The sequence below is a fragment of the Pelodiscus sinensis genome, chromosome 8 (genome assembly GCF_049634645.1).
Source record: "Pelodiscus sinensis isolate JC-2024 chromosome 8, ASM4963464v1, whole genome shotgun sequence".
Classification (NCBI taxonomy): domain Eukaryota; kingdom Metazoa; phylum Chordata; order Testudines; family Trionychidae; genus Pelodiscus; species Pelodiscus sinensis.
The window spans coordinates 59,464,184-59,491,114 of record NC_134718.1 but is presented as its reverse complement, the minus strand read 5'-3'; the positions used below and the strand labels follow the sequence as shown (position 1 = coordinate 59,491,114).

At 45.2% G+C, this 26,931-nt stretch overlaps 1 protein-coding gene across 3 annotated transcripts in view; it reads right to left on the bottom strand.

Moving 5' to 3' along the window:
- The window catches only part of CACUL1 (CDK2 associated cullin domain 1), a 74,820-nt gene extending 49,142 nt beyond the window's left edge, over positions 1-25,678 (bottom strand). Inside the window, exons 1-3 of one of the 3 annotated variants that reach the window (XM_075935376.1) lie at positions 25,193-25,678; positions 13,262-13,388; positions 3,821-3,923 (exon numbers count right to left, since the gene is read on the bottom strand). In XM_075935376.1, coding sequence (XP_075791491.1) covers positions 3,821-3,923; positions 13,262-13,388; positions 25,193-25,514 — 552 coding nt within the window. In that variant the 5' untranslated portion in view covers positions 25,515-25,678. The remainder of the gene's footprint in view (positions 1-3,820; positions 3,924-13,261; positions 13,389-25,192) is intronic. The other 2 variants (XM_075935377.1, XM_075935375.1) reach the window with 2 other exon arrangements.
- Positions 25,679-26,931: the final 1,253 nt, after the last annotated feature.

Sequence of the window (26,931 nt, the reverse complement as noted above, 5' to 3'; positions counted from 1 at the left end):
TAGGGGTTTCCCAGACACGTTTAGTGATAGATACCTGACAAAGAATCTAGCACTTAAGACGGGGTGGGCAAAATATGGCCCACGGGCCAGATCTGGCCCACTAAGCCACTGAATTCGGCCCAAGCCCCATAAGATCCTCAAGCCAGGCCCCCTGCCTGCCCTGCCCCTATATATTGCTCAGAGCAGCTGGCTACAGAGACCATGGGTGCTTCTCTGAGTGCTGTAAGCCCAAGGGAGGGGGTGAAGAGGATTCTCATGCTGCCCTCACTCCTCACACAAGGACAGGCAGTGCACAAAGGTCCCCTCCTCCCAGGCTAACAACATTCAGAGACGCACACACCGCCTCTGCAACAAGCTGTTCTGAGCACATGCATGGGTGGAGCAGGCAGAAAGCCTAGCTGAGGAACCTGCTGGGCTGCTTGCCAGGAGCCATCTAGGTAAGCATCTTCCAGCCAGAGCCTGCCTCTGGCACCCCAGCCCCTCCCTCCACCAACCCTCTGCCCCTATCCCTGCATCCCTACCTCACATAACCCAAACCTTCTGCACCCCCACTCCTACACACATAATCCCTCCCAGACCCTGCACCCCAATCCCCTGTCCTCAGTCAACCCAAATCCCTGCATCCCCCTTGCACCTGTACCCTAGGTCACAACCCCGTCCAAACCCTACATTCCCTCTTGCACCCCTTCTGCAGGTCAGAATCTTCTCCCGCACCCATAACCCATCCCAGACCCTGCCCCAAATCACAACCCAAATCCCTGCACCCCCGCCCCAGGTCACAACCCCTTCCCAGACTCTGCACCCCCCATACCACTCTGTCCGAATCCTCTTTTGCAGCCATACCCCCTCCCAGATCCTGCACCTCTTCCTGCACCCCAGTCGCCTGTCCCTGGTCACAACCCCCTCCGTCATCCAAACTCCCTCCTAGATCCCATACTCTCTCCTGCACCCCAAAACCTTACTCCAGTCTCCTTTTGGCACCAAACCTCCATCCGAGACTCCACATCTCCTCAATTATCATGGGAGTGTGCACTCCTTGATCACTTAAATTCTTGGAGTGCCCACTCCATCAAAAATTATTGCCCACCTCTGACTTAAGACCCTATCAGAATGCAGAGTTGCGGTGGTTTAAGATGAATGCCTTTTTTAAAAGTGGATTTAGTTATACTTTGTGCAAATTCCTGCATGAACACTCTTAAAACAGTTTAAAGATGGATTACATTGTTTTAGTTTAAGTCAGTTCCTTCATGTTTGAAACTACACCAAAATAAGACACTGGCAATGATTTTTTTCAGTTAAATGAGAGGTTAGGGTCAACAGCAGAAGTGTCAGTTTTGCAATTAGTATTTTGGAATGCATAACAATAGCTGAAAGCACACAAGACTGTTGTCCTCAAAAGAAACCAAGATGCTCAGTTTTATTTTACAATACATCTTTACATTGGTTCTTGATCACTTACTGAACATGTAGTTCTAGATTACAGAGCAGAAAGATAGCATTTTGAAAACTATTATAAACTGGTGGAGCTTAATTGTGAAAATAAAAAAACATGATTAAAATATCAAATTGTTCTGCCTCCCTCATTATGAATACATAAAGAAAAGAATGAAATGCTTCGGCAAAATATATTTACATTCTCCAAAATGCCAGTGTACAAGTATGGCTTGGTAGACATGGACACAACTGCCTACTAGGATTATTGCCAATGAGTTTTTCTACCACAAGTGGGACTAGAAGGAAGGGAATAGATCATTTGATAATTGGCCAGTTCTTTCATTCTCACTAAAGCAACTGGTACTAGGGATGTTAAATTGTGAGTAATTGGCTATTCCATTAGTCAATAGGGCACCTCCACGGCAAAAGCGCCATGTGGAACCCGGGGTCAGCTGGACACCCCCGCTGACCCTGGGCTCCCTGCAGTGCTGCAGCTTTGAAACGCCGTGGGGAGCCCCTCACTGCATTTCAAAGCATCAGCACTCTGTGGAGCCCAGGATCAGTTGGGGACTCCTCTGCTGACCTCAGGCTCCATGCAATGCTGCGGCTTTTAAATGCCACGGGGAGCCCAGCATCACGTAGCGTTTCAAAGAGACAGCACTGCACAGAGCCCAGGATCCGTGGGGGAAGTCTCCAGCTGATCACGGGCTCCATGCAGCGCTGCCGCTTTGAAATGCCCATGCAGCCAGGGGACACCCCAGCGGGCCCTGGGCTGCACAAAGCATTTCAAAGCAGCAGCACTGCATGGAGCCTGGGATCTGGCCCCCAGGCTCTATGTGGCGCTGCTGCGTTGAAGTACCCCCTCATCTCTCCTGCGCCTGCCTCTTTTGCTGATCCCATAGTCGACTAGTCCTTCACATCCCTAACTGGCACTGGACACCAGCAGAAGACAAAACACTAAGCAAGAGAGACCACCCATTTGATCCAACAAGGCCATTCTTTGTTCTACAGAAATTTCTTGTAGGAAACAAGACTATGTGCATGTGCATAGATCCCTCACATTACAAATTCTATCATGTGTTGCATATGAAACAAAATATTGTAGCTTAAGTCAAATATGTCATTATACCATGCCATTATAATTCTATCACCTGTCATGTGTTCATTGTAAACAAGCAAGTAGTTGCAAAGACAGAAACTACAAAAATTGTTCTCTTGCTTACCCTGGCAAAAGTATACCTACAGTATAGCAATAGAAGTACAGCTGCTCCCTGAGTTGCGAACAGTCGACTTACGACCATTCGCAGTTATGACTAAAGCTGTTGTAAATGGCAGACCCCGAGTTACAAACGCGATCCGCACTTATGAACAGCGTGGTCGCGTGTAACTCTATGGGGTCCGACTTACGAACAAACCGAGTTATGACCAATTGCTTGGCCCGTAACCATTTTGTAAGTCGAGAAGAGGCTGTACAGCTATCGTTTCCCATTTTCAAGCTGCTTCCTCAAAACTTTCAGAATGCCCTAGACTTCCAGTTGACCAATTGATGACTAGTTGAAGAATGCTACATTAAAATTTCCATATTAGAAATTATAATTGACACAATACACAAAATAAATGGATGGAAGACACTGTACAAATATCAGAAAAGCAGAGTATGATATGAACATACAAACTATTAAAATTGTTGTAAACCACTGACATCTAGGGATGGTTAAGAAAAATGCACGTGTCTAACTCGGAGAAATCATATTCAACAGTATACAATTTATACCTATTTTTTTACCATTTCATACATAACTCACCAAGGTTTCTCCCCCCCCCCCCCTTAAAGATGCAGTTGTCTACAATTTATGATATACACTGGTTGAAAGTGAACTTGTGTGCTTTCGATTAGAAAAGCTGAGTCAAGTACCTCTCTCACATGGGCTAGATCCTGCCTGTTTGATGCACTTACATGGTTTGCACTGAATTCAGATCCCCCACCATCAAAGCTTGCAATGACCGGGGCTTGACAAACGGCGGCGAGCCCCACCTGCCAGCTGTGCGGTTTGGCACGCTACACGTGCGCAGACCACACTGAGCATGAGCTGATTGCGCTGCGGCGCCGTGCCGGCTTAAAATCTACTCTCCCTGGGCGAATAGACTGACTAATTTGTCAAGCCCTGGCAATGACAACTTACTAAATATGAACCAATATAAACCAATGCTGTAAATCTAACCTTTCCTACATGTTTGTTATTGCCTAAATCTCTGAGTATTAATTATGTATCAATTTACTGAACTGCAGGCATTAGTCTAGTGACAGCAACCCCTTCCATATGTTAGTTCCAATACATTGGTAGATCCCAGGAAAATAACAAAATTAGATTGTGCAGCTTCTTACCTGCAGCTCCTTTGAGACTCTCTCTAAGTGGTTAGTTATCTTTTTTATTAGGTCACTATACATCTGTTCCGAATGCTGCTGGCATACACACTTATACACACAACTGCAGAAACAAATATAGGAATAATGATGATTTTACAACAGTTTGCAATGGAAAACATTGAACATTTAAAATATTGCTTCAAATCTCAACTTAGAAGGCAACAAGATGAAACTTCAACAGTTAATACACTAAAGGCTCCAATCCTGAAATCTTTTAGCACGGATCCCATTGACTTCAATGAAGACTCTCCATAATGGAGTTCAGAGCAGGAGCAGGACCTAATGCTGCTTAGGAAGTAATGATGCACTTCTAAGTACATTGGTAATTCTGTCAACAGTACACTTTTTAGGTTTCTCTTTCCATACACAGCATTAATGTTACCATATTAAGTACACTGTTGATGATTTTTTCAAGTTACATTAATAATAAAATCTTTCCCCTAAAATGACCAATACATTTAAATAATTTCTGCTAGGGATGTGTTAGTGAATTCATTTAAACGGTTAACCAATGAGCCTGGGTTCATCAGTTATGCCTCACGGTTACATGAAAGCCCTCCCCACTGCTGCCTCTGTATCAGAGGCAGCGAGGGATGGGATGGGCGCAGGCAAGAGCCATTGCTCATGGTTCTGCACTTGCAACCCAGAGCCGGAGCTGACTACTGGTCAGTGCTCCAACCTGCCCTCCTTCCACCCATGCTACTGCCTCTCTATCAGAGGCAGCAGCGCGGGAGCGATCCCCTCAAGTTACTGGCTCCTGTGGAGCCACCTCCCCCACTTCTGTGTAAATTTGTAATCATTGAAGTGTTCAGTGTTACCTAGTTACAAAGAAATGCATTTTAACATCCCTAATTTCTCCCTTTAGAATTCGTGTAAGATATACAGCACTGTCAAACAGTTTTAAAAATAATAGCACAAAAATTAGTTTTAAACTATCAAAAGCCACAAAATTAACTGCCAAGGATAAAACTTGGCTGACAACTTCAGAATTAGAGCAAACTGCAAATCGCCACCCATTGGCAAAGACTTTTAATATAAACCATATAAGCAACATGAGGTCAGGAGGACATAAATGGTACCTTAACTGCTCATTTTATGGTTTGGTTGGATTAAGTCAAATCACCAACATTTGTTCTTCCTTTAAAAAGGACTTTATTTTCCCCATGGCAACAAAGAAATACATTATCAATATACTTAAGCACAATAAAACAAATATCTACAATACTTGCCTTACACCTTTGCCAAAATATAGGGTGGATCAAAATTAAACATCAAATTTTGAAGTTTAAATTTGATCTTTTAGTTTTATTATTTAGAACACAATTTTTCTTTCTAAAAGTAAACCTCTTTAAAATGAAATCAGAATTTAACACTAAATATGTTAAGGCCTATAATTATAATCTCCTAAAACATTTAAATAAAAAATAAATATGCTGAATACTGAGCCTGCATCAAACTTGGAATTAAAGGCTAGTTTTCTATCTTAAGAAAGAATCAGTGGAAAAACCATCTAACTTTAGAGGTCAAGCTTTTAAAAAAATGACAATAGGTCAAGCCTATGTAACTTTGGAGACTGTCATTTTCAAGAGACTTAGGTGAGTAGGTACATAAACTTCAGTCACTTTCATTTAGGCATATTTGAAAAATATCCCCAGGCTTACAAGAAAATAATAAGTTTAATTCACTTAATACAGTTTATCACTTTGTTTAGTAAATCACTTAGTTGTAAACATAGAACACATTTTGATGAGATGTTTATGTATCCAAAACATTTAAGATGGTTTAATCAAAGTAAGTTTTAAACTCAAATTCATTTGTTTAATTAAACTTCAGTTACCATTTTAATGTAACGACTCAAATCAGGAGTCAAAAGTTAATATCTAATAAATCAGTAAGTCATTCTCCGTTTTCTAATAAACCAGTGTTTCCCAAAGTGTGCCATGGGCCCACTTTGAGAAAGCTGCTAACAGGTCTCTCTGTTTTGTTTATCTGAAGACTCCACAGCCCACCTTGAGAAACACTGTCATAAACTATAAGTAATTATTCATCTGAAAATACTAAGCTAATGTGTTTGCTTGGATAAATCATGTGTTATAAATATATGCAAATGTTTATAGTTTTGCTTCCTTGGTACAAAAAAAAAATTCAATTCAATTCTAGGCTCATTTCAACAATGGCTCATTTAGTTATAAACCAATATGTTTGATTTGACAAATAACTGCCCTGAATATCCTGCCATGCCACCAGATGCAGCCTGCAAACACTGCTTGCCTCACCCCACCCACCTCTCAGAAAAGCAGCTACGGAGCAGTTTCTCTCTAAAAAACTAACTATAAGGCCATAGGGCAAGGGGAGAAGGCTTCAGATGCTGCTCCCGCCCCCAGCACAATCCCATTGGCCAGTTTCTGGCCAGACACTGGCCAATGGGAGCTGCCTGCTTGAACAGCCAGCCAGCCACAAAGCACCACACTCCTGCCCCTCTGGGGCTCATAGTTATTCACAGAGCACATGGCTGCAGTCTGTGTGGGGGTGGAGCATTCAGGGAGGTTGCTTCAGAAAGTGCTGAGTTGCTCATCAGGAGTCACCCAGATAAATCTTCTGTCCAGAACTTGCCTCTGGCCAGAACTTGCCTCTGATGCCCCAGCCCCCTCCCTTCTTCAACCTGCTCCTCTCCTATACCCATATCTCCTCCCAGAAATGGAACTGCAGTCCCCTAGCCCAGATCACAATCCCCTCCTAACCTAGCTCACAACCCACACCCCTGCACCTCAGTCCAGTGCCCCAGGTCACAACCTCCTCCTTTACCCAAACTCACCCCTAGACCCCATATTCCCTCCTGTACCCCAATCCCTTACCCTAAGCTCCCTTCTGCACCCAACCTCCATCCCAGACCCTGCACCTCCTCCATTAATATCATGAACGAGTGCAGCCCTCTACCACTTTCCAAATTCTTGAAGTGGCTCCCCCATCAAAAATTATTGCCCACCCCTGGTCTAGATAATCCTTAGTCCTGTCATGAGTGCAAAGGACTGAACTAGATGACAACTCAAGGTCCCTTCCAGTCTATATTTGTATGGTTATATTAACTAATAAGAATACATCCCTTTTCTGAAAGTAACTAGCATACAAATGGAAAAGGTGGTTTAAATCATTGATTTTAATCAAGACTTTCCACTTGGTGATTTAAACCAAATGATTTTAAAAGTCAATCCCACCCTCCCCCCAAAAGATTATATTAATATAACTTGTTTATTTGTTTAATTATGTGACTTAAGCTCCTTTGAAAGTTAATTCTATTGCTAATCCTTCTAGTGAAGAGAAACAACAGACTATTGAATACGGCACCAGATTGGAAAACTGAATCCTATTCCTTTCTCTGCCACTAACCTTGAGGAAGTCACTTCACCTCACTATGCCTTCATTTCTCTGCCCCACATTTTGTCTGTTGTATCGATTTAGAATGCACACAATTTACAATATGGACTGCCTCTTACGGTGTGTCAATATAGTGCCAAGCACTATGCAGTTCAGATTCCAGGTGAGATCTTTAGGTGCTATTGTAATGCAAATATATAACAAGCTAAAGCCAAACTATAAACAACCTTCTCTGCTGAAGTGGCCAAAATCTCTACTACATCTACTCCAAGAGGGAATTTCATTCCTATTGCACCCAGAAGCCTCTCCCCTCTCAACAAGTCCCTGTACATCCAGATTCCCCCTCCCCTACATTCGGATCCTCCACTGTGCTGCCTGCACACTCAGACTGCCCCCCCCCCCAAAACCCTCTCAAACCCACATCTGGAGGCCCCAACACCAAGCCTCTCCACACTTGGATCCTGCCTTGCTGAGCCTGCCCACATCTGGTGCACATGACACAAGAGACAGAGCTCTGGGGTGTTTCTGAGGCAAGTCTGGTCCTTGTGCTGCGTTGAGTGTAGCTTCACTACTGAAACTGTGTCCTGAGGGAAGTGGCACAATCACCTTCCACCTCTGTGCAGCCAGTGCCCAGGCTCCTCAATGCCATGCTGTAGCCTCCACAGGGGGTCTGCTTGAGAAGGCTGCTAGCTGGAAGTCAAGCAGGTAAGTCTCCCAGCCAGAGCATGCCTCTGACACCCCAACCCTTTGCCCCCCTACAACTCAAACCCTCGGCTCCCCTTCTGCCACAATATCCCTTCGCATATCCTGCACCCCGTCCCCTGCCCCAAGTCACAGCCCCCTCTTGCCCAAAGTCACACGCAAACCTCTGAACCCTAGTTCCCTAAGCTAGGTCACAACTGCCTTCTTCACCCAAACTCACTCTCCTACATCACAATTCCTTATTGCAAGCTCCCTTTGCACCCAACCTCCATCCCAGACTCCACACCTCTTCTGCTGATATGGAAGAGTGCAGCTCTTGACCACTTCTCAAATTCTTGGAGTACCTCTCCCCCTCCCCCCCATCACATATTATTGCCCACTCTGGACTAACTACTCCTTTAGAGACACTGCAAAATACCATGACAATTTGTACTACATTTTGTCCATCCCCTTTAATAGCCACCTATACTGCTATTTCCCTATCCATCAGGTCTCCTCCTCTTAGTTTCTCATGTTGATTCCTCCATATGCATGAGATCAGTCTTCTAGCATGAAGTCTATATGAAGCAATAACTGTACTAAGACTGGACCAGGTAAAAATACATTAAATGTCAGAAACAGTGTAATTAGGCTTATCAAGAGATATGGGATTGCAAAACCAATCTCTTCAACATTTGGATAAAGATAGCACATGGCTGCGGTATTTATTTGTTCAGGCATAGCACAATATATGGTCATTTCCACAATCAATGAAGTGGATTGATTTACTTGAAACTATGTAATTTAACAGATCTACACGATATTCTGCAGGTATGTATTTTAAATTGCTTCTAGATCTACTCCTGCCCTGAATTTCTGCAATCCATTACGTAGTTAAACAGCAAACAGATGTAGTTAGGCAGCAATGTTTGTATATGCATGTAGGTGTGTGTCTAAGTTTTTATTTGAACACTTCTATTTTAGAATTTATTTCCCATTTTCAGATCCTGTTCTCACTTCCTGATTGCTGTCTGAGTCTGAGTCATCAGTGCTCTAATATTACTCTAAGGAAGCTGAAAGAGAATTCTACCAGACGTTATTTCTTTTGGCACAGTCCCAACACTTTAAGAAGATATTATCAACTCCCCAAATAGAACAATTAGAAGATAACTCAATGGAAAATAATCTGAGATTTGTAAATTATCTACTGTAGTATAATGGTGATCTAATAAAAAATTAGAATTTAGATTTGAAGTAGGGATAAGAAAGGTTAATCGGTGGGGGCTGGAGCAGCTCCTTGTCTATTATGGGCAGGAGGCTGCTCCAACCTCTCAGGGCCCACCATGGCCAGAGGCTGCTTCTGGCCAGGCTGAACCATCCCCTGTCCATGGCAGCGGGGCCGCTCCAGCCTGGTCGTGGCAGGTGGGGAGGCTGCTCCAGCCCATGGGCTGAAGCGTTCGTCCTTTAATCGATTAACCAGTTAAACATTACATTTAGCCAGTTAACCAATTAAATGGGATTTTACATCCCTAATTTAAAGAGATCTTACAAAAAGTGCAAGAAAAGCCTATCCATCTATCTCAGATTTTTTTCCTCTGAAAGATGCTCTTTACTGATTGTCTCTCATTTTTACTCCTTAGGGATACAGGAAAAATATTCAGTGTATAGGCAGACTTTACTAAAGTACTTTGTGTGTGAGAAGAATTGACTCCTTTATTTCATAAACCTTAAGTTTTAAAGTCCAAACGGTCTTTGTTTTTCCATCTTTTTCTCAGAAAGCAAGAAAGATAAAATGTGTAGCCATTTGTAGGTCAGGAGAGGAAAAAAAAAAAAAAACAGTCTTCTGGTTAAGGCCCTGGACTGGGATAAAGAGATGTGGGTTCAAGTCCTGCTACTCTTACTGAATCCCTGTAACACTGAGCAAGTCTCTTCATCTCTGTTTCAGTATAAAAAAAAAAATACTTCCTTTTCCCTATACTTGGTCTACCTTGTCTATTTTGCTTCTAAACTCTGAGAAATGTGAAGGCTTTGATCTCTATTGGAACCTGTAAGCACTATCATAATCTGAATAGTAATTGTTGATTCGGAGATTAAAATCTTTTGGGAGAAATGTACAATTCTTTATCCTTATGATTAGCTTCTTAAGAAAATATAAGATTCATTTTATGATTATAACCTATAACCAGGGGTCGACAAATTATGGAAAACCCTACTCACCAGACAAAAATGGGACTCGCCACCCTCCCCCACAAAAAGTGTTTTTTTAATGGCATAAATTCCTAATAAGAATAAGAACAGTAATTACTAATAAGTTATTAATAAATATCATCCAGGTTATTAATAAATATCTTATAAACCTCTACCTTTTTTCTCTGCTGCCATGTCTCCTCCCCTTGCTCCATCAGCTTCCCTGGTGCCTGCTGCCCCCCAACCCCTCACGCTATGCTGTCCTGACTCCTGCCTTTCTCACTGCCCTCAGCCTACCTGAGAACTGCCCCCCTCCACCAGCCCTTTTCTCCACCCTGTGCCCACTCCTCCAGTAGCCCCACTCTGATTGTGAGAGCTACCCCTTCTTATCCCCTCTCTAAAATCCTCCCTCTACACACCTGCCTTGCCTCTCTCCTCTGGTGCTGGTCCCTTCCCTGCAGGTGTCTGCCCTTCTGCTTCACCCCAAGAATCCCTTGGCACCTGCACCCTCCTGGTGCCTCCCCCTTTCCTCACTGCCCCTACCCCCTTTGCTCTCTTTTTCTCTGATACCCACCCCCTCACCACCCTCTGCCCCCGTTCCCTTCATGCCCCTGTGCCCTCACAGATGCCTTGCTCCATCCCCGCCTTCCTCATGCCCACCCCTTCTTTCAAGCCTTCTCGCAGCACCTCCTCCTCCTCCTCTTGCCCCCAGTGGCCTTACCCTCTCCTCTCCCAGCATTACCCTGTCCCCACTCCCATTGACACCTCCCCTCCTGCCCTTTTCCTCATTGCCTGCACTTGGCCCCATGGCATTTGTCTCTCCTGAACCCCTGTCCCTTGGTGCCTTCCCCTTTCTTCTTCTTATTCTTCTCCTGACCTCCTCCCCTCAGCACAAGCCCCTTCCCCATATTTTTCCCCTCCCCTCCCGTCCCCACAGCCCAGGGGCCAGCTCTAGGTTTTTTGCTGCCCCAAGCAAAACTTCTTTGCCCCTCCTCCCCGCCCTTTGTTGTTGTCTTTTACACATGTTTGCATTTTGCAATGGGGGAGGGGGGATTGTTTTCTTTTGTGTCTCGGCATTTTAGCCCTATAAATAACAAATAGCATTTTCATTCCTTTTTTTCCATAAAGGCAAAGGTGCTTCAAGTCAACTCCCCCTTTCACTCACTGCTGGGTCACAGCAGCCTTTTCCCTGGCCTGTCCAGCCCCTCCCTATGGGCAAGAACCCTTCACTCCCGACCCACAGGGGAAGCAGGGTGCAGGGACAGCACAGATACAGAGGGATGCAGGGATCAGGGGTAGCAGGGTGCAGGGGAGGCACGGAGAATGGGACACGGGGAACGGGAGGGGCAGAGGGATCAGGGTCTAGGGGCAGTGCAGGGAATGGGCAGCACAGAGGTGGGGGGGCAGGGATGGGGGGGAACAGGGTGCGGGGTGTACGGGCGGTGCAGAGCCAAAGGGTTGCAGAGAAGAGGGAGAGCAGGGGGTCCGGGTGCAGGGGAGGCGTGGAGAATGGGCGGCGCGGAAACAAAGGGGGACTGGGGCCGTGGCAGGACTGGAGCCAGCGGGGTGGGCCCTGGCTGTGCCGTGCATCGCAGCCAGCTCTCAGGGACACACGGCCAGAGCCGAGCTGCCGTGGCCCTTTAAAATCAGCGGGGCCAGGTCACGCCAGCGTCCTGGCATCCCGCCCCGCCTCCTCGTGCCGGAGCTGCACGCAGGCAGCCCGGTAGGAAGAATCACTGCACTTCCCCCTTCCCAGCAGCACTGTGCTCCTCTGCCGGCTGGCAGATCAGATGGGGCTGCGCCGCCCGTAGTGCGGGCTTCAGCCAGCCCATCACAATGGCCCACTGGGCCAGTCCGCCCCTGCACTCACCAGGTGGAAAAATCTACTCACCAGGGGCAAGCGGGCGAGTGCATTTGTCAAGCCCTGCCTATAACTATTTCTAAAAGAGTAAAGAGTTAAACAGGAAACCTAATTATCTGAAAACACACAACTCGGTCTGGATTTGCTATATGCATTAATATATTATTTCAATTGTTTATCAGAGGTCAGCTGGTGAGTGCTAAGCTTGTCCGTACTGAGGCGGCACCTCAGAGATGGTGCTGGGGAGAGCCAGCTTTTCAGCCAGCTCCCCTTAACATTGGCTCCTGCTCCCCTCTTCCCCCCCCACTGCCTATCTCTGATAAAGGCAGAAGGGGGGGGGGGAAGAGCGGGGAAGCAAATCACTACCCGACTATCCGCTAAGCTTATGCTTATCAGATAAGTGACTAGTTTCCACCCTTGTCACAAGGGGTTTCCACCCCTTCCACAAGTCCTCTCTCCTGAGCAACACAGCTGGGAGCCAGGGCAGTGGAGCGGGCTGGGGCCAGGTCATTCCACTTGTCACCACCATTAGTGAATGTAGGAGCACGACGGATCCCTGTTGCCTCCCTGCCCTGCTTGTGCCCCCTTGGCCCTGCAGTCCTTGAGACCACTTCTCTGGGTGAGGGGTTGCAGGTACTCAGGCTACATAGGACACCAGAACTGAAAGGAATACCTCAGACAGGCCCTCACCCAATAAAACCAGTCAGGATCAGGCTTTTAAGGATGTGTCTGTACAGCAAAAAAGACATGTCAATTAGACTCAGGGGCCAAGCCAACTGATTCAGGCTTGTGCTGCAGAGCTCAATATAGTAGAGTAGGCATTTTGACTTGTGCTGAAGCCTAGTCTGAAGCCAGGCAAGGGGAGAGGGAGGACCAAATCAGCTGACAGACTCCAAGGTGTTCTTGCTGTGTAGACAGTCTCTAAAAGGTCACTTGAGGCATACGCTCAACTTCTTACCATATCACCTTCCTCAACTGCCATAATTAATGGTATTTTACACCAAAATTCTACAGACCGCACTGTTATTTTTATAGTTTCACTGATTCAAGATGATCATGGTTTTTATTTAAAAACATGAAGCATAAAATGCATTTATTTCTATATGATTTAATCCCCTTGACAGGAAAAGCAATGGTATTTGGACAGCTTATTTTTCCTCATTCTAACCACATCACTGGTAAATGGACTGCACTTTATATAGTAAACAAAATCAAAGGCAGCTGAACTTTAAGAGAGGTTTTTACACATGCATTCAATTGAAAAGAAGCTATGTTGTGTTTAAAGGTTTCCTTACCTGTATATTTGTTCATAGGAGATAGGGATGTAGTCACCAGGACTCTGGGTTAAAAGCTGATCTATGGCACTGTCCAACTTTGGCCAATATGTGCTCTTATAGTCTTCAATGGTTATAACATTCATTACTATAAAGATAAGAAAAGACAAAGCTGTTTTACTGCACTTTTAGAGGGTGTTGAACTGTCTACAATTTAAGATTACAACTGATAAGCAGGCAAAGAAATTAATTGTGTTTAATGTGTCTTAGGATACCCTCTCTTCTGAAAGGTGGATGTATCTGAAGTTTACATAAGTGGCAAAGTTGCTAAATAGGTGTTTTGTGCCCCCCCTCCCCTGAAAAATTATCACCAATTCTGCTGTAAAAGGGAAAATCACCATTCTGGAAACTCCAACACCACCACCACACACGTGGTGGCTCAGTGACTTGGCATATCATGCAACCGTGTGGGAGATAAGAAATAAAGATTAACACTAAACTCTCCCATATCTGAAGAACCAGGGTAGGCTGGGAGCATCAGTTTCACAGAACATTCCTTCTCAACTGGTATGCAAACAACTACCATCTTAAAGGAGACCATCAAGTCTCTCGACCCTAGGCCTCAAGGATCAATGAAGCTACAATTTAGGACTTGCTACGTGGTGCCTTAGTCCACACTAGCCAACGTGTAAATTCTTATGTGCTCCAGCATATTTTGCATTAACTGGCCTTTGTAGACCCTGCTGGTACAAACTCAGGGTATGTCTATGCTGTTTCAAAATCTGTAGCAAGTCTCAGACCCCAGGCCTATAGACTCTGATTCATGCTATAATGCTAAAAGTAAACTGTGTAGACATTCAGGCTCAGGCTGGAGCTCCAGATCTGAAACCTGCCTCTCCTCACCAGGCTTCAAAGTTTCAGCCCAAGCTTGAACATCTACACAGCTGATTTTAGTGCCATGGCATAGCTGAAGCCTCTAGACCAGGGGTCTCGAACTTTTTGGCCTGTGGCCCACCCTGCTTAAAAGCAGACCTTTCTGTGGACCACAAGCCATGACGACAAAACGGGTGCAGGAGGAGGTGGTAGTGCAGGGTCTGGCTGGGAGGTATGGTACAGATGAGGGGGAGGGGGTCTGCCTGGGAGGAAGGGTGAGGGTGCAGTGTCTGGGTAAGTGGGGATGGGGGATGCTTACCTAGCTCCATTCTCTCAGACACCACTATCACCATCACACCCTGCTGCTCCCATTGGCCTTTGATTCTGATGAATGAGAGCAGCAGGGAAAGCCTCCAGGTGAACAGTTTCCTATGTTGCCATTCTCCCAGCTGGAAGGAGGAGCAGCAGCAGCAGCATGCAAAGCAGTTTCCTTCCCACACAAACTGGATCCAGCCCACAAGGCTCACCCCGCCTCCCAGCAGCATGAAGCTGGCGCTCCAACCTCGTGGGGGGCCATGGGACTGAAGTGTTAGTACAGGCTCCCTGATGTGGGGAAGGGGAGAGTCCCAAGCCTACATCCCACCATCAAGATGGCTGTGGACCACACCTTGAGATCCACTGCTCTAGACCCACTGTCATCAGTTTTAAAACACAGTGTAGACGTGCTCTAAAAAGTTCCCTAGTGTGTTTTGATATAGATCATCTCAAAAAGTAGGGTACTTTTTGTGCATGCCAGCAAGGGACCACGCAAGTCTGTTAGTGCACATGCTGCTGAACTTTAGACTTTACACCCCAGCCACTGGCAGATATGTTGCAGAATGCAGCACTAGATTAAAGATTGTAATTCATTCAGATAGTATAGTAATGGGGTGTACAAGTACTATACTACCACCATCCTACTTTTGTTCCTTTTCCCATCAGGCTTTGTACATCTATACAGGTGCCATCTCTAACATGTGTAATTAAAGCTCTCTCTTCTCAGACAAGAAAGCTTGATTAACCTGGGGAACAATTCCAAGGATCAACTGTTCTAGAAAGGACAGTATCTTTTCCACAAAAACATGCAGTATGTTGCATTAGAAGGACTATCTTGCTAGCTCTCACTCTCAGGGAGTTGAACACAAGATCCTACTAACCCAAAATCACCAGATAGTCAATACAATATAGAGAACACTTTTTACCAAATCTAAACTGATCAATTCAAAAGATTATCATCATCTGAGCAGGGAGTTTGGTGCTGTACACAAAAGCAGAGGAGACTATTCCAGCTCCAAATAGCTCACATTCTAAATGAACATTATAAATTCAAACATCATTTTGGAGAGTGATACAGTCAGAAACCATGAAGGTATTTTAAATGCATTTCTAAATGTAGCATTGCTACTCTCTTTGGTGGATTAACACTGATGGGATTAGTGAACTAAGAATGTTTTCGTTTGGGATTTGAACAAAGGAAGCGTGATAGCTTAGTGCAACAAGAGGGAGAGAATTTTGGACAAAACAGACAACATGAAAGAAGGCACTAACACAAGAAAAGAAAGATATAAAGGACATGGAAAGATGTAAGAGTCAAGCAAGTATCTGAACAGCAGTAGCAGAACTGTATTGTAAAGATCTCTCAGAGAATGGTACTTTACATATTTCTTCCTACAGCATTTAGTTCAAATTCAGCAGTTTTGCTGACTGGATAACTCTGCAATACTATACTGCCAGCCCATCTTGGCAAAACTAACAATCTGTTCACTCATGCTTAGTATGTGTTATACATTCTGTTCTGTATAAGTGGATAGACACTACAGGCTTTAGGACACTCAGCAGTGCATGTAGCACTCCTATCAAAAATTGTAGACCGCCTAACCCATATTTAAATCTTCATTCTGATAGCATGCCACTATCCTCCAGCAGTTGCCTTATGGATCTAATCCTAAGACACACAGTGCAGTTCAGTGTTGAGTAGCTGTTCTCTATCATAGCATACATGTAGCTTTGAACAGCCTAATTTGCTTTTATTAACAAGAATGTTTGGATATTTAAAGTCCATTTGGTCACCAGAAAAAAAAGAGACTTCAGTTTAAGGTTTTATCCAAAAGATAAACACTTCTATGTAGCCAGCACTAAAAATTAGTCCAAATCTTTGTGTAGATTGGAGTGTAATTAACTAAGCGATACTGACCAAAAAAAAAAAAAAAAAAAAGAGGGACCTAAGAACTAATTTAGAGCTACATGGAATCAAATCTTAAACATACTGATAAACCCTGTCAAACTTTTAGTGGCACCACAAATAATTAAGCAATAGAAACCTGAAAACCTATTTAGTTTTAGTCTTGAAGAGGGAAAGAAAAAGTGACATTTCTATGACAATCTCTGACAAAAGGTAGCAGCTGCATTGTACTAAGTAGAGAGGTTAAATTGCAATTAATCAGCTAATGAGCAGTCAATGGAATTTCCATTAACTACTCAATTAGTTGATGGGGGGTGCTCGCTACCCCTCACTGTGGCTCTGCAGTTTAAATGCTGTAGGAGCCAGGCAAGCAGCAATCCAGCTCCTATTACATTTAAAAGGCAGAGCCACAGTACCACTGCCTTCCCTGCTTCCCAGGGAAACGGTCCTGGGGGAAACCAGCTTTTAAGCTCCTGCTTCCCCCACCCTCCTTACTACCTCTGATATAGGAGGCAGCAAGGTGTGTGGGCAGGGAGGAAAGAATGTGAGTAGTCAACATGACTACACTTTTACAGCCCTAGTACTAACTGGCTAGAATATACAGATTTTGAAAGTATTGTGTAGTAGATTTTAATTAGAAAGCCATTATAAATAGTATTTATTCCATCCAGAGTAAAGTGCACTTGAATGCCACCACCACAGCTTTGAACTGAAGCCAACCAAAACGTTTATATATCAAACAGTCCAAGGACTACACACTACTCAATTGCTATTTTTTAAAAAAATTTTAAAGAATAAAACTAAGTTACTCCAGAGTTCTAAGAACTTTCATTCCCATACGTATTGCAGCCCTTTCTTTCTTATCCATATCTACTCAGAGTAAATGCTGAATTAGCACAATACTAATTCAGCATTGTGCAAGAACTAGATCAGGCCTGTGGAAGTAACATCAAGAAGGTATAAAACGAGTTTTATAGAGAGCAAGTGCAATGTGAGGAGACCAACTTAAGTGAGTTTTTAGGGAAACTACTTGTATTTTCCCCATTCATTTATGAATATAGCCAATATTTAAAATAAGGTTTTTGTTGTTATTTTGTTTTTAAAACACTAACATAATTAGGCTTCAATTTCAATCTAAGTAAAAAACAGGACTATGTAGCACTTTAAAGACTAACAAGATGGTTTATTAGGTGATGAGCTTTCGTGGGCCAGACCCACTTCCTCAGATCAAATAGTGGAAGAAAATTGTCACAACCATATACACCAAAGGATACAATTATATGTGTGTGTATACACACATATAATTGTATCCTTTGGTATATATGGTTGAGACAATTTTCTTCCACTACTGTATTTGATCTGAGGAAGTGGGTCTGGCCCACGAAAGCTCATCACCTAATAAACCATCTTGTTAGTCTTTAAAGTGCTACATAGTCCTGTATTTTGTTTCAGCTACACCAGACTAACACGGCTACATTTCTAACACTAATCTAAGTAAAAACATTCTAAAATATTAGAAGAAAATTCTAGTTTGGTATTAGCTATACAAGTCTCCGTAGAGCAGCTGATACAGTTCTACATAAATCTGGCAACTTTTTTTTTTCAGTATTGAATTCATCCAGTGGCTATCGCACATTCAAATCACAGTAAATGTGAAAGCTAATGGTTGATACTAAGCTAATGAGGCCAGCTTTCACTCTAGAATTTTATCTGACACACGATGACTACTGTTGAAACAAGTGGCAGAAAACTTATTGTGACTGAAAGGACAAAGTAAAACAAACAATTCTTCCCAGGTAAGTAGTCAACGTTGCAAAGATTTGAAAAGTAGCAAGACAGAAGGAATGTGCACTATGGATGTTAAAATGCAATTATTTGGCTAATCGTATTGCCAATATAATTTGTATCGACTATACAATAAGTCGATAAGCATCTCTGCAGAGCTGACTCCATCTGGGACTGACCAATCCTGGCTCGTGCTGGCTCCAGAGCCACTCATGCTGAGGCTCTGCATTTTAAGTGCAACAAGAGTCGCTGGGCTCTTACTACATTTAAAACAGAGGCACAGTGATCAGTGTGAGCCAAGACTGCTTGGTCCCAGCTCAGGCTGAGTCCAACAGCCCCTGTTCGTGATGGCCAGCCCTGACCACTGTGAACAGAGACTGCTTTGGCACCTGCCCCCATTCGCAGCAGCCAGGGCTGACCACGGACAGGGGCTGCTGCAGCCCTTGGCCACCACGAACATAGGGTTGTTTGGTGGCAACAGCCCGTATCTACGGAGGGGCCCAGCTCCCCACTGGCACTCCTGCGGACAGGGACTGCTTCACAGCAGCATCCCCCTATCCCCACCCTGCTGTCTCTGATAGAGGTGGGGGAGCCCCCCCACGGGAAGACGACAGGCAACACTCCAGAGATGGTACTGGGGGAAACCAGCTTTTAAGCCAGCTCCTCCCAGCACCAGCTCCTGTCTTCCCCCACCCCCTGCACTTGCTGCCTGAGTCCCTGCTCACCCCGTGCTCTCTGCTCTTGTACGTTTCAAAAGCAGAAACACCCACAGTGGGAACCGGTGCGAGTGAGGACTGCTTCATTGTCCGCTCATGCTGTTTCTCACTGTGCCTCTGCCTCCCCTACCCCCCACAGAGACAGTTCCACCCAGCACCGGCTCCTGCTCCCCTGCCTTGCTGCATCTCTCTGATAGAGGCAGCAAGGGGGAAGAGGGAGGGAGGGAGGGAGGGAAGAGACTAGTCAGTCAACTATTCAATAAGCATTTGCTTCTCAGATAGTCAACTATTTGCTTACATCTCTAATTTGTGCTGATCTCAGTAAGTGTAGAAATCCAGTTTCTTCAGAGCCTGAAGTCAAATGTGCCACTGAATGAAATGTTGTCTATTAAAGTGGAAAAAGTAGAATGCTTTCAAGCCAAGCTCCCCACCTGTACCGGCTTCCACCCAGCTGACTGCCCCCCACCCACACTGCTGCCTCTGATACAGAGGCAGCGGGTGAGGGAAGGCTGGAGCCAGTAAGCGTGGGGAGCCAGATTAAGCAAGCTCAGATGACACTACAGTCAACAGCAGAGCTTTTACAGTTTCTAAGTATCTGTAAGGGCCCACTCCTTCTCAGAGAGAAAGAACATCTAGTGGCTGCAAACTGTCACGATGGCTGAATGCTAAACCATATGATGTGCAGCTCTTGAGGATTGCCAAGTTTACAAAGGTTTCACAGTCCATGTGGATTTGTGAAGTGCATTATTGCAAAATGAAGAAAGCTCTATATAAGATGAGAGGAGAAATGCTGAAAATGCAGAAAAATTCTTCAGCTGTGTTAAATGAGAGAGGTGAAAGCTTGACAAACATTTGCATGGGGCCTCCATATTGCCAGCGGCAGCACTCATTTTTCAGCAACCATTACATTTTCCTGAAAGATCATCCAGAAATGCCAAGATTATGTAAATCTTTATTCTTAACTACAGCGCAAGCCCTATTTAAACAGACCTTATGTAATTCAGATCAGGAAGATCCAGTTGAAAAATTGCAAAGCACAGTTGAAAGAATTCCAACTAAATTTGCAAACCTTGCTAGACAGCGTCATTCAAATATATCAATATATCCAAGCAGACCTTGCATCTCATATGTTTGACCCTCATTTCAGTTTAATTACAAACAATAAGAGAAAAGTTAACTCTGGTTTTCCTCCTGCAATCACCATTCACAATTGTAACAAGTTAGTTCTAAGAATGAATGCTTTTGGAAAAGATTCTGTTCACCAGCTTTTCATACGGGCTAGGTCTAAGCTATAGATTTTTTTTTAAAAAAAAGCTACGCAGATTGCGCTCTGCAATTTGTGTAGCTTTTTCCGATCACTTTTCCGCCATTTGGCCCAGTCTAGATGGGGCCAAATGGCAGAAAAGCCTCCTCTTCTACAGGGCTCCCCGAAAGAGCATGTTTGCTCTTCTGCAAAAAAAAGTAGATGAGCAAATGCGTTCCTTGGACATGATGGAGTTTTTCTAGGATACCTGTGGTATCCCGAAAAACCCCCGCAGTGTAGACATACCCACAGTGACCACTCACTATTGTCCTTTGGGTTTAAACTAAGTAGTATAGGAAGTTAAAAGAATGCACAAGGGCTTTTTCCTCAGCTACAACTCGGCATAATGTAACAAGATTATGCATCCACTCTGGCTGCATTACACACCAATTGCCACTCAGTACACAGAATGATTATTGAAAGTATATTTCGAACATTTTGTCTACATCAATGGATTTGTTTACACAAATTAACACAGAGACTGCTTTATAACTAGATACTTACATAATTTGGGTAAGCATGTCAGCATACGTATGTACCAGTATATCTGACAATCATGTGTACTGCTATCTGCACTGCCAAACAAGGATTTATTAAATTGAACAGCAAATCCATATTAGTAGAGCCGAACCAAATTTACAGCCATGAAACACACATCGTGCTCCATGAAATCTGTTCTTCCATTGGGACATCTGGTCTTGTGTGTACTTTAATTTTATACCATACAGATTTCACAGGGGAGACCAGCATTTCAAACTGAGTTCTGACCCAAAAGGGATTCAATAGAGTGTTGCAATGTTATTTTAGGCATCTCATAATATTGCAACCCTTACTTCTGTCTTCAGAACTGGGTGGCTGCAGAGCAGCAGCTGTTGGCTGGCTGCCCAGCTCTGAAGGCAGTGCCCCGTCAACAACAATACAAAGTAAGGGTGGCAACATTTTACCACGCCACCTTTACTTTTGCACTGCTGCCCTTATGCTGGATGGCCAGAGAGCAATACCTACTGACTGAGGGCCCAGCTTCACGGGCAGCAATGCAGAAACAGAGGTGGCAATATAATACCACTCCATCCTTACTTCTGCGGTGCTGGTGACTCGGACATAAAGCTGGAATCCTGGCTAGAAGCTGCTGCTCTCTGAGGGTGTGTCTAGACTACAGGGTTTTGTCGACAAAAGTCCACTTTTGTCGACAAAACTATACCTGCGTCCACACTGCCTTTGAGTTATGTCGACATAACGTAGACAAAACTCAGCAGTTTTGTCGACGTATGTAAACCTCATTCTACGAGGAATAACACCTTTTGTTGACAGAGTTCTGTCGATAGAAGGCATTATTGCATCTACACTGTCCTTTGCATCCACACTGTTATGTCGACAAAGTGGCTTGCTTTGTCGACAGAACTGGATGTAGTCTAGACGCTCTTTGTCGACAGAAGCTTTGTCGACAGTATCTGTCGACAAAACTTCTGTCAACAAAACCCTGTAGTCTAGATAAACCCTAACTGCCCAGCTCTGAAGGCAGCGCCACTGCCAGCAGCAGTATAGAAGTAAGGGTAGCAATACCGCAGTACCCCTACAATAATCTTGCAGACCCTCCTCACACAACTCCTTTTTGGGTCAAGACCCCTACAAATGCAAAACTATGAAATCTCAGATTAAATAGATGAAAACACGAAATTTACAATGTTTAAAATCCTATGACTGTGATATTGACCAAAATTGACCATTAATTTTATAGGGCCCTACATATTAACTATGTTTACAAGTCGAACTAAAGCCTAACTGGAAACAGTTTACAGTCATATTGTATGTTGATACAAATTGCATTTTACCCATTTTCTCTATGATCATATTACAAACACACTAGATACATTTTCAATATGTCAAATAAAACAACACAAATTGACTATTTAATGACTTTAGGGAAACAATTCTATAAAATGAATGGCTTCTATAAATACTAGATTTATAATCATCTGGCAAGAAACACGACAGTTTCCATCAGAGAAATAAATCTATTTTAAATCTTTTTATGTGAACAGAAGGAAGATAATGTGAAATTAAATATGCAATATCAAGTCTATCTAGTTTAAGACTTACCTTATCAGAATAGCATTTATATATTACACTAGATTTCACCTTCTCTATGTATTTAAAAAAAAGATGACCCTTCAACATTTTTCCCTACTAGTCTGCAGAAGTAGTTTGGCAAAAAACACACTGGTCTGCAACTGAAACAGGAACAAAACTAACACACTGCAAGTAAATTAAATATTCCACCACCAATCATTATTTTCTATTCTGCAGGAAGGAAACAGGAAGGACAGATCTACTCAAATGTTACTGGATTTCAAATGTATCAAAAGATGGAAGAATCATTCATGGGTGTCCTGAGACTGTACACAGAAGAAGCAAAAAGAGTGAAATTAACAAGATCCTAGTCAATTCTACTCTGCTGCCTGGGAGTTCTCGGTTTGAAATCTTGTTTACTCCTGGAAAACTGCCCTTTGATGACATGAGTATCAGCAGTGCATCCAGTTGCAACCCTGCTGAAAACTGCAGATATTGACAGTCACAGATAAGCTGTTCTCCAAGCTGTACTGGAGATAACAAGCTCTAGTACTCAACACTTCATCCACTCTTGCCGTTAAAATATGTTCATCAGCATTTCCAGCTGCTCCTATTATTGGCACCCAGTGTCAACAATGAGCCCTTTTCCTAACATATGCAAGACTGAGGTAGGGTTGCCAAATTTCCTGATTGGATAGACCAGACACCATTGCCATGAACGGTGTCTGGTCAGGAAAGTTAGCAACTGTGCTACGGAAGAGTAGCGTAGACCAGAGTTTCTCAAAATCTATTGGTAGCATCATTGTTCCAGCCCTGGCAAGCCTCACAGCTTGGGCATTGTTGGGGTAGGGAAGGCAAAACAGTAGCCCCTCCCTGCAGCATCCAGCTGTTGCTCCTGAGTAGCTGCTACCAAGGGCAGTGAAATGCACTGCCTGCATGTTTATGCTGGTGTTGCCACCAGGATCAGCACCCTGCAATGCGCAGCCTTCTTGGAGACTACAGGCAACACAATGAAACAAGTGGGGTCAGTGCTGAAGGCAGCTCTTATCCACAGAGGCAACTGCAGCACTTGGTCATGGGACACTCCCCTGGGCAACTTCCCTGTTCTCACCCTGCTGGGGCATGGGAAGCCTGGGACTCCACAGGTGGTCTGCAAGTTCCCAGCTCATCTTCCAAGAGGACGGGCTCTTGCTGAAGGGCCAGTGGGAGGCAGGAACAGGGAAATGGGTTAGCACTTCCCTTGCCTGGGACCAAATTCAGTTTTCAGTTGCTCTAGCTATGGAAGCAGCTTAAAGAGCCTGGCAGCTCCCCATCAAAGTGAGGAGCTTCCACTCCATGACCTGCTCCAAGCACAGAAATAGGAGTTAAGTCTGGGTGTGCTGAATGAGAAGCTCTACTTCCTACCTACTTCCTACTGCAAAAACAAATCACGTTTTGTACAGGTACATATTTGTTTTTCTTAAATTTAATTAAGGATTTTAGGAAAAATTGTCAGAACTACCACCTGTAAGAGTTGGTGGCCACACTCTTGGGCCACCAAAACCTGTTGAGAAGCCCTGGTTTAGAAAGTAAGCAACCGCTGAGGTGAGGAAGGCAAGAGAAAAATTGTTTCCCTTCTTCCACTTCCTCATTCCCACACCTGTCGAGTAATTATTATCCTCATTTTTCAGATGTACAAACTAAGGCAGAGAGATTAAATAGTTTAAGGCCAAGAATGTCAGAGCCAGGATTAAGACACAGGAGTGGCTACCTCTGCATTCAGATCACAGTGCCTCTACAGATGATGCCTTTTCATAGCAGCTGCAGAGGATAAGACCTAAGTTTCTCATGTACACATACCAGCAAGGTTTGTCTTTGACAGGCAATGATGATTTATCACACTGAAGAGTTCTAGTGAACCAAGCACCTGCCCATGATTTCACAAATATCATGATTAAACCATTACATAATTTTCGCAATATTAGATAAGGGATTTCTGAATAAAAGTGAAGGTCCGCCTACCTCCTACATAACTATTTCATAGAAACTCTGGAAGCAAATGCTCAAATATGCTTTACAAGAATCTGCCATTTTAATGACAGATCCACATTTTAGAAGAGCCACACATGATGCAGTTGCTGTCATAGTAGTTCAGTGACCCTCACGCTTCAAATATAGAACTGTCTGAAAACTGAAATTCCTATCACGTGGCATTCACATTACACAGCAAATACTGGGGGGGGGGGGGGGAAATCACTCCAAAATAAAATGAAAAATTAAATATCAAGATTTCTTACAAGACCAGAAACCCAATATTTAATTCAGAAGAAGCGGAATGAAACAACATTCCATTTCACCTGAGATTCCTACACTTCCTGCTGCCCCCAACAGAGCCGCCAGGTGGAAAGCCAGACCGCATGGGAAGGCCTAGTTTTGAGGCAAGTGGGAAGCATGAGTGTGAAAAGATGCTTTCTACTTCCAACAGTCAATGGTTCAAATATTTTTTGTTCGGAGTTCAGACACAAGCAAGAACTGAGGCAGTCAGGGGAAGTGAGCCACTTTGAGGAGGGACTCAAGGTTCATGCAGGTACTTATGGGAAGAGAGGCGCTCAAAGGGAAGAAGGAGCAAAACACAGAGACAGTTCTAGCTGAGCAGTAGGGTGAGACAGGCTGACACAGGGTGGGAGAGGAGGCAGCTTTAGCCCTGACTCAAGAAGAGCGGAGGGAAGCGTAGCTCAGACACACAGGTGAAGCCCCAGCGTTAGCTCAATGTCGCAGAAGGGGTTGGGGAAGTGGCAGCTTGAGGGCAGGCGGGTGGGATACAAGAGCAGGCGGCAGACCCCAGGCACAGAGTGCGTGCAGGCGAGGGAGGGGGGCGATACAGGAGCCGACTGCAGGGCCCCCCCTGGCCATGGCGCGTGCGGGAAGCTGGTGGGACCCACGGGCTGGGTGCAGGCAGCTCGGCGGGGCTGCAGGAGAGGGGCGGGCCAGGCTCTGTCACTCACAGAACTTGGAGGTGGAGGTGTTGATGTTGATGGTGGCAGCCGCGACGGCTCCTCCCTTGGCCGCAGCAGAGTCACAGCCCCGCAGCAGGCCATTGGCCTCGGGCACCATCTGGATCTCCTCCGCCGCCTCCTGCTGCTGCTGCCCCCGGGGGCCCTTCCTATCCAGGGGCCGGTCGCCGAGCGGGGCCTGGGCATGGCCCGTGGGGGGCTGCTGCCTGTAGCCATCCACGCCGGCCTCCCAGTTGTTATGGTTCTGATCGTCCATCATGGCCTCATAGCTGCTGCTGCTGCCCCCCTCCTCCTCCATGCTCTCCTCCTCCATCCTGCCCGGGGGAGGGGGGCCCGCGCGCTCCGGCGGGAGAGGCGGGGGGAGCTCACACCCGGCCGCCCATCCCGCACGTTACATCGCAGGGCTCGGGCCGCAGGAGGGCAGGGCAAAGCGGCGGAACCAGCAGGCTCAGGCTTCAGCCGTCAAGCAGCGCTCCGCCGTCGCGACACTTTTGCGGCGGCGGGCGGCTCCGCCTGCCGCCGCGGGGCACTATGGGGATCGTAGTCTCATCGGGACCAGGGAGGCCCAGCGGGTGTGTCACGTGGCTTCTCCCCGCTGCATTCATGTTTTCCCCAGCGCCATGACGCTATAGGCAAAGGAGCGAGGTGTTGAGCCTTGTTTATCGGGGTGCGTGGGAGGGGGGACTCCCTGGTGGAGACGGCCCCTCTCTCTGTGCAGGGGAGAGGCCCTGATGGCAAGGGGGAGAGGAGAGGCCCTGAGTAGAGATATAAAAGTTCGATTAATTGGCCAATCAGATAATCGATGCAATTTACATTGACAATTCAATTAGTCGATAATGGTGCCTCTGTCCAATTGTAGCAACAGCCCTAAGGCAAAAGCTCTGCAGGGAGCCCGGGGCCAAAGGGGCCTCAAGCAGTCTGCTGCAAGCCCCATGCGCCCACAGTGTTTCAAAGCGCAAATGCCACATGCAGCCCGGCTCCATGCAGGGCTCCATGCAGGTCGGCCACTTTTAAGCACCCCTTTCTCTTTCCCCCCACCCCGGCTACCTCTTTCTGATAGAAAGCATGTATGTCGACTATCTGATAAGCATTTGCTTAACGGGGTATGTCTATACTTGCAACCTATTTTGGAATAGGGCTGCAAATGTAGGCATTCGGAATTGCAAATCAAGCCCGGGATTTAAATATCCCGCGCTTGATTTGCATCTTCCTGGCCGGGCGCCATTTTTTGAAATTTACAAGTCCGGAATAACTGCCCGCGTCTACACGCGGCAAGCCCTATTTCGAACTACCTGTTAAACCTCATTGCAGGAGGAATAATGGATAGTTTGAAATAGGGCTTTATTTCGAACGCCTGTTTCACTGCCACGTATAGACACGGGCAGTTATTCCAGGCTTGTAAATTTCAAAATCGTGCCCAGCCGGGAAGATGCAAATCAAGCACGGGGTATCTAAATCCTGGGCTTGATTTGCAATCCCGAATGCCTACATTTGCAGCCCTATTCCGAAATAGGCTTCAAGTGTAGACATACCCTCAGATAGTTGACTAGTTGTTCACATCCTTAGATGGGAGAGGTGGCCCCCTTTTCCAAGTTAGGACAGTCTCTCTTTGTGGGAGATGCCCCCATTTGCCCTCTGATGGAGACCGCCCTGGTAGGGAAGGGCTTTGCTTTGTGGTGTTCCCAGAGGCCTGGCTTGAAGAATCCATTGGAGGAGAAGGTGCGGAGCCA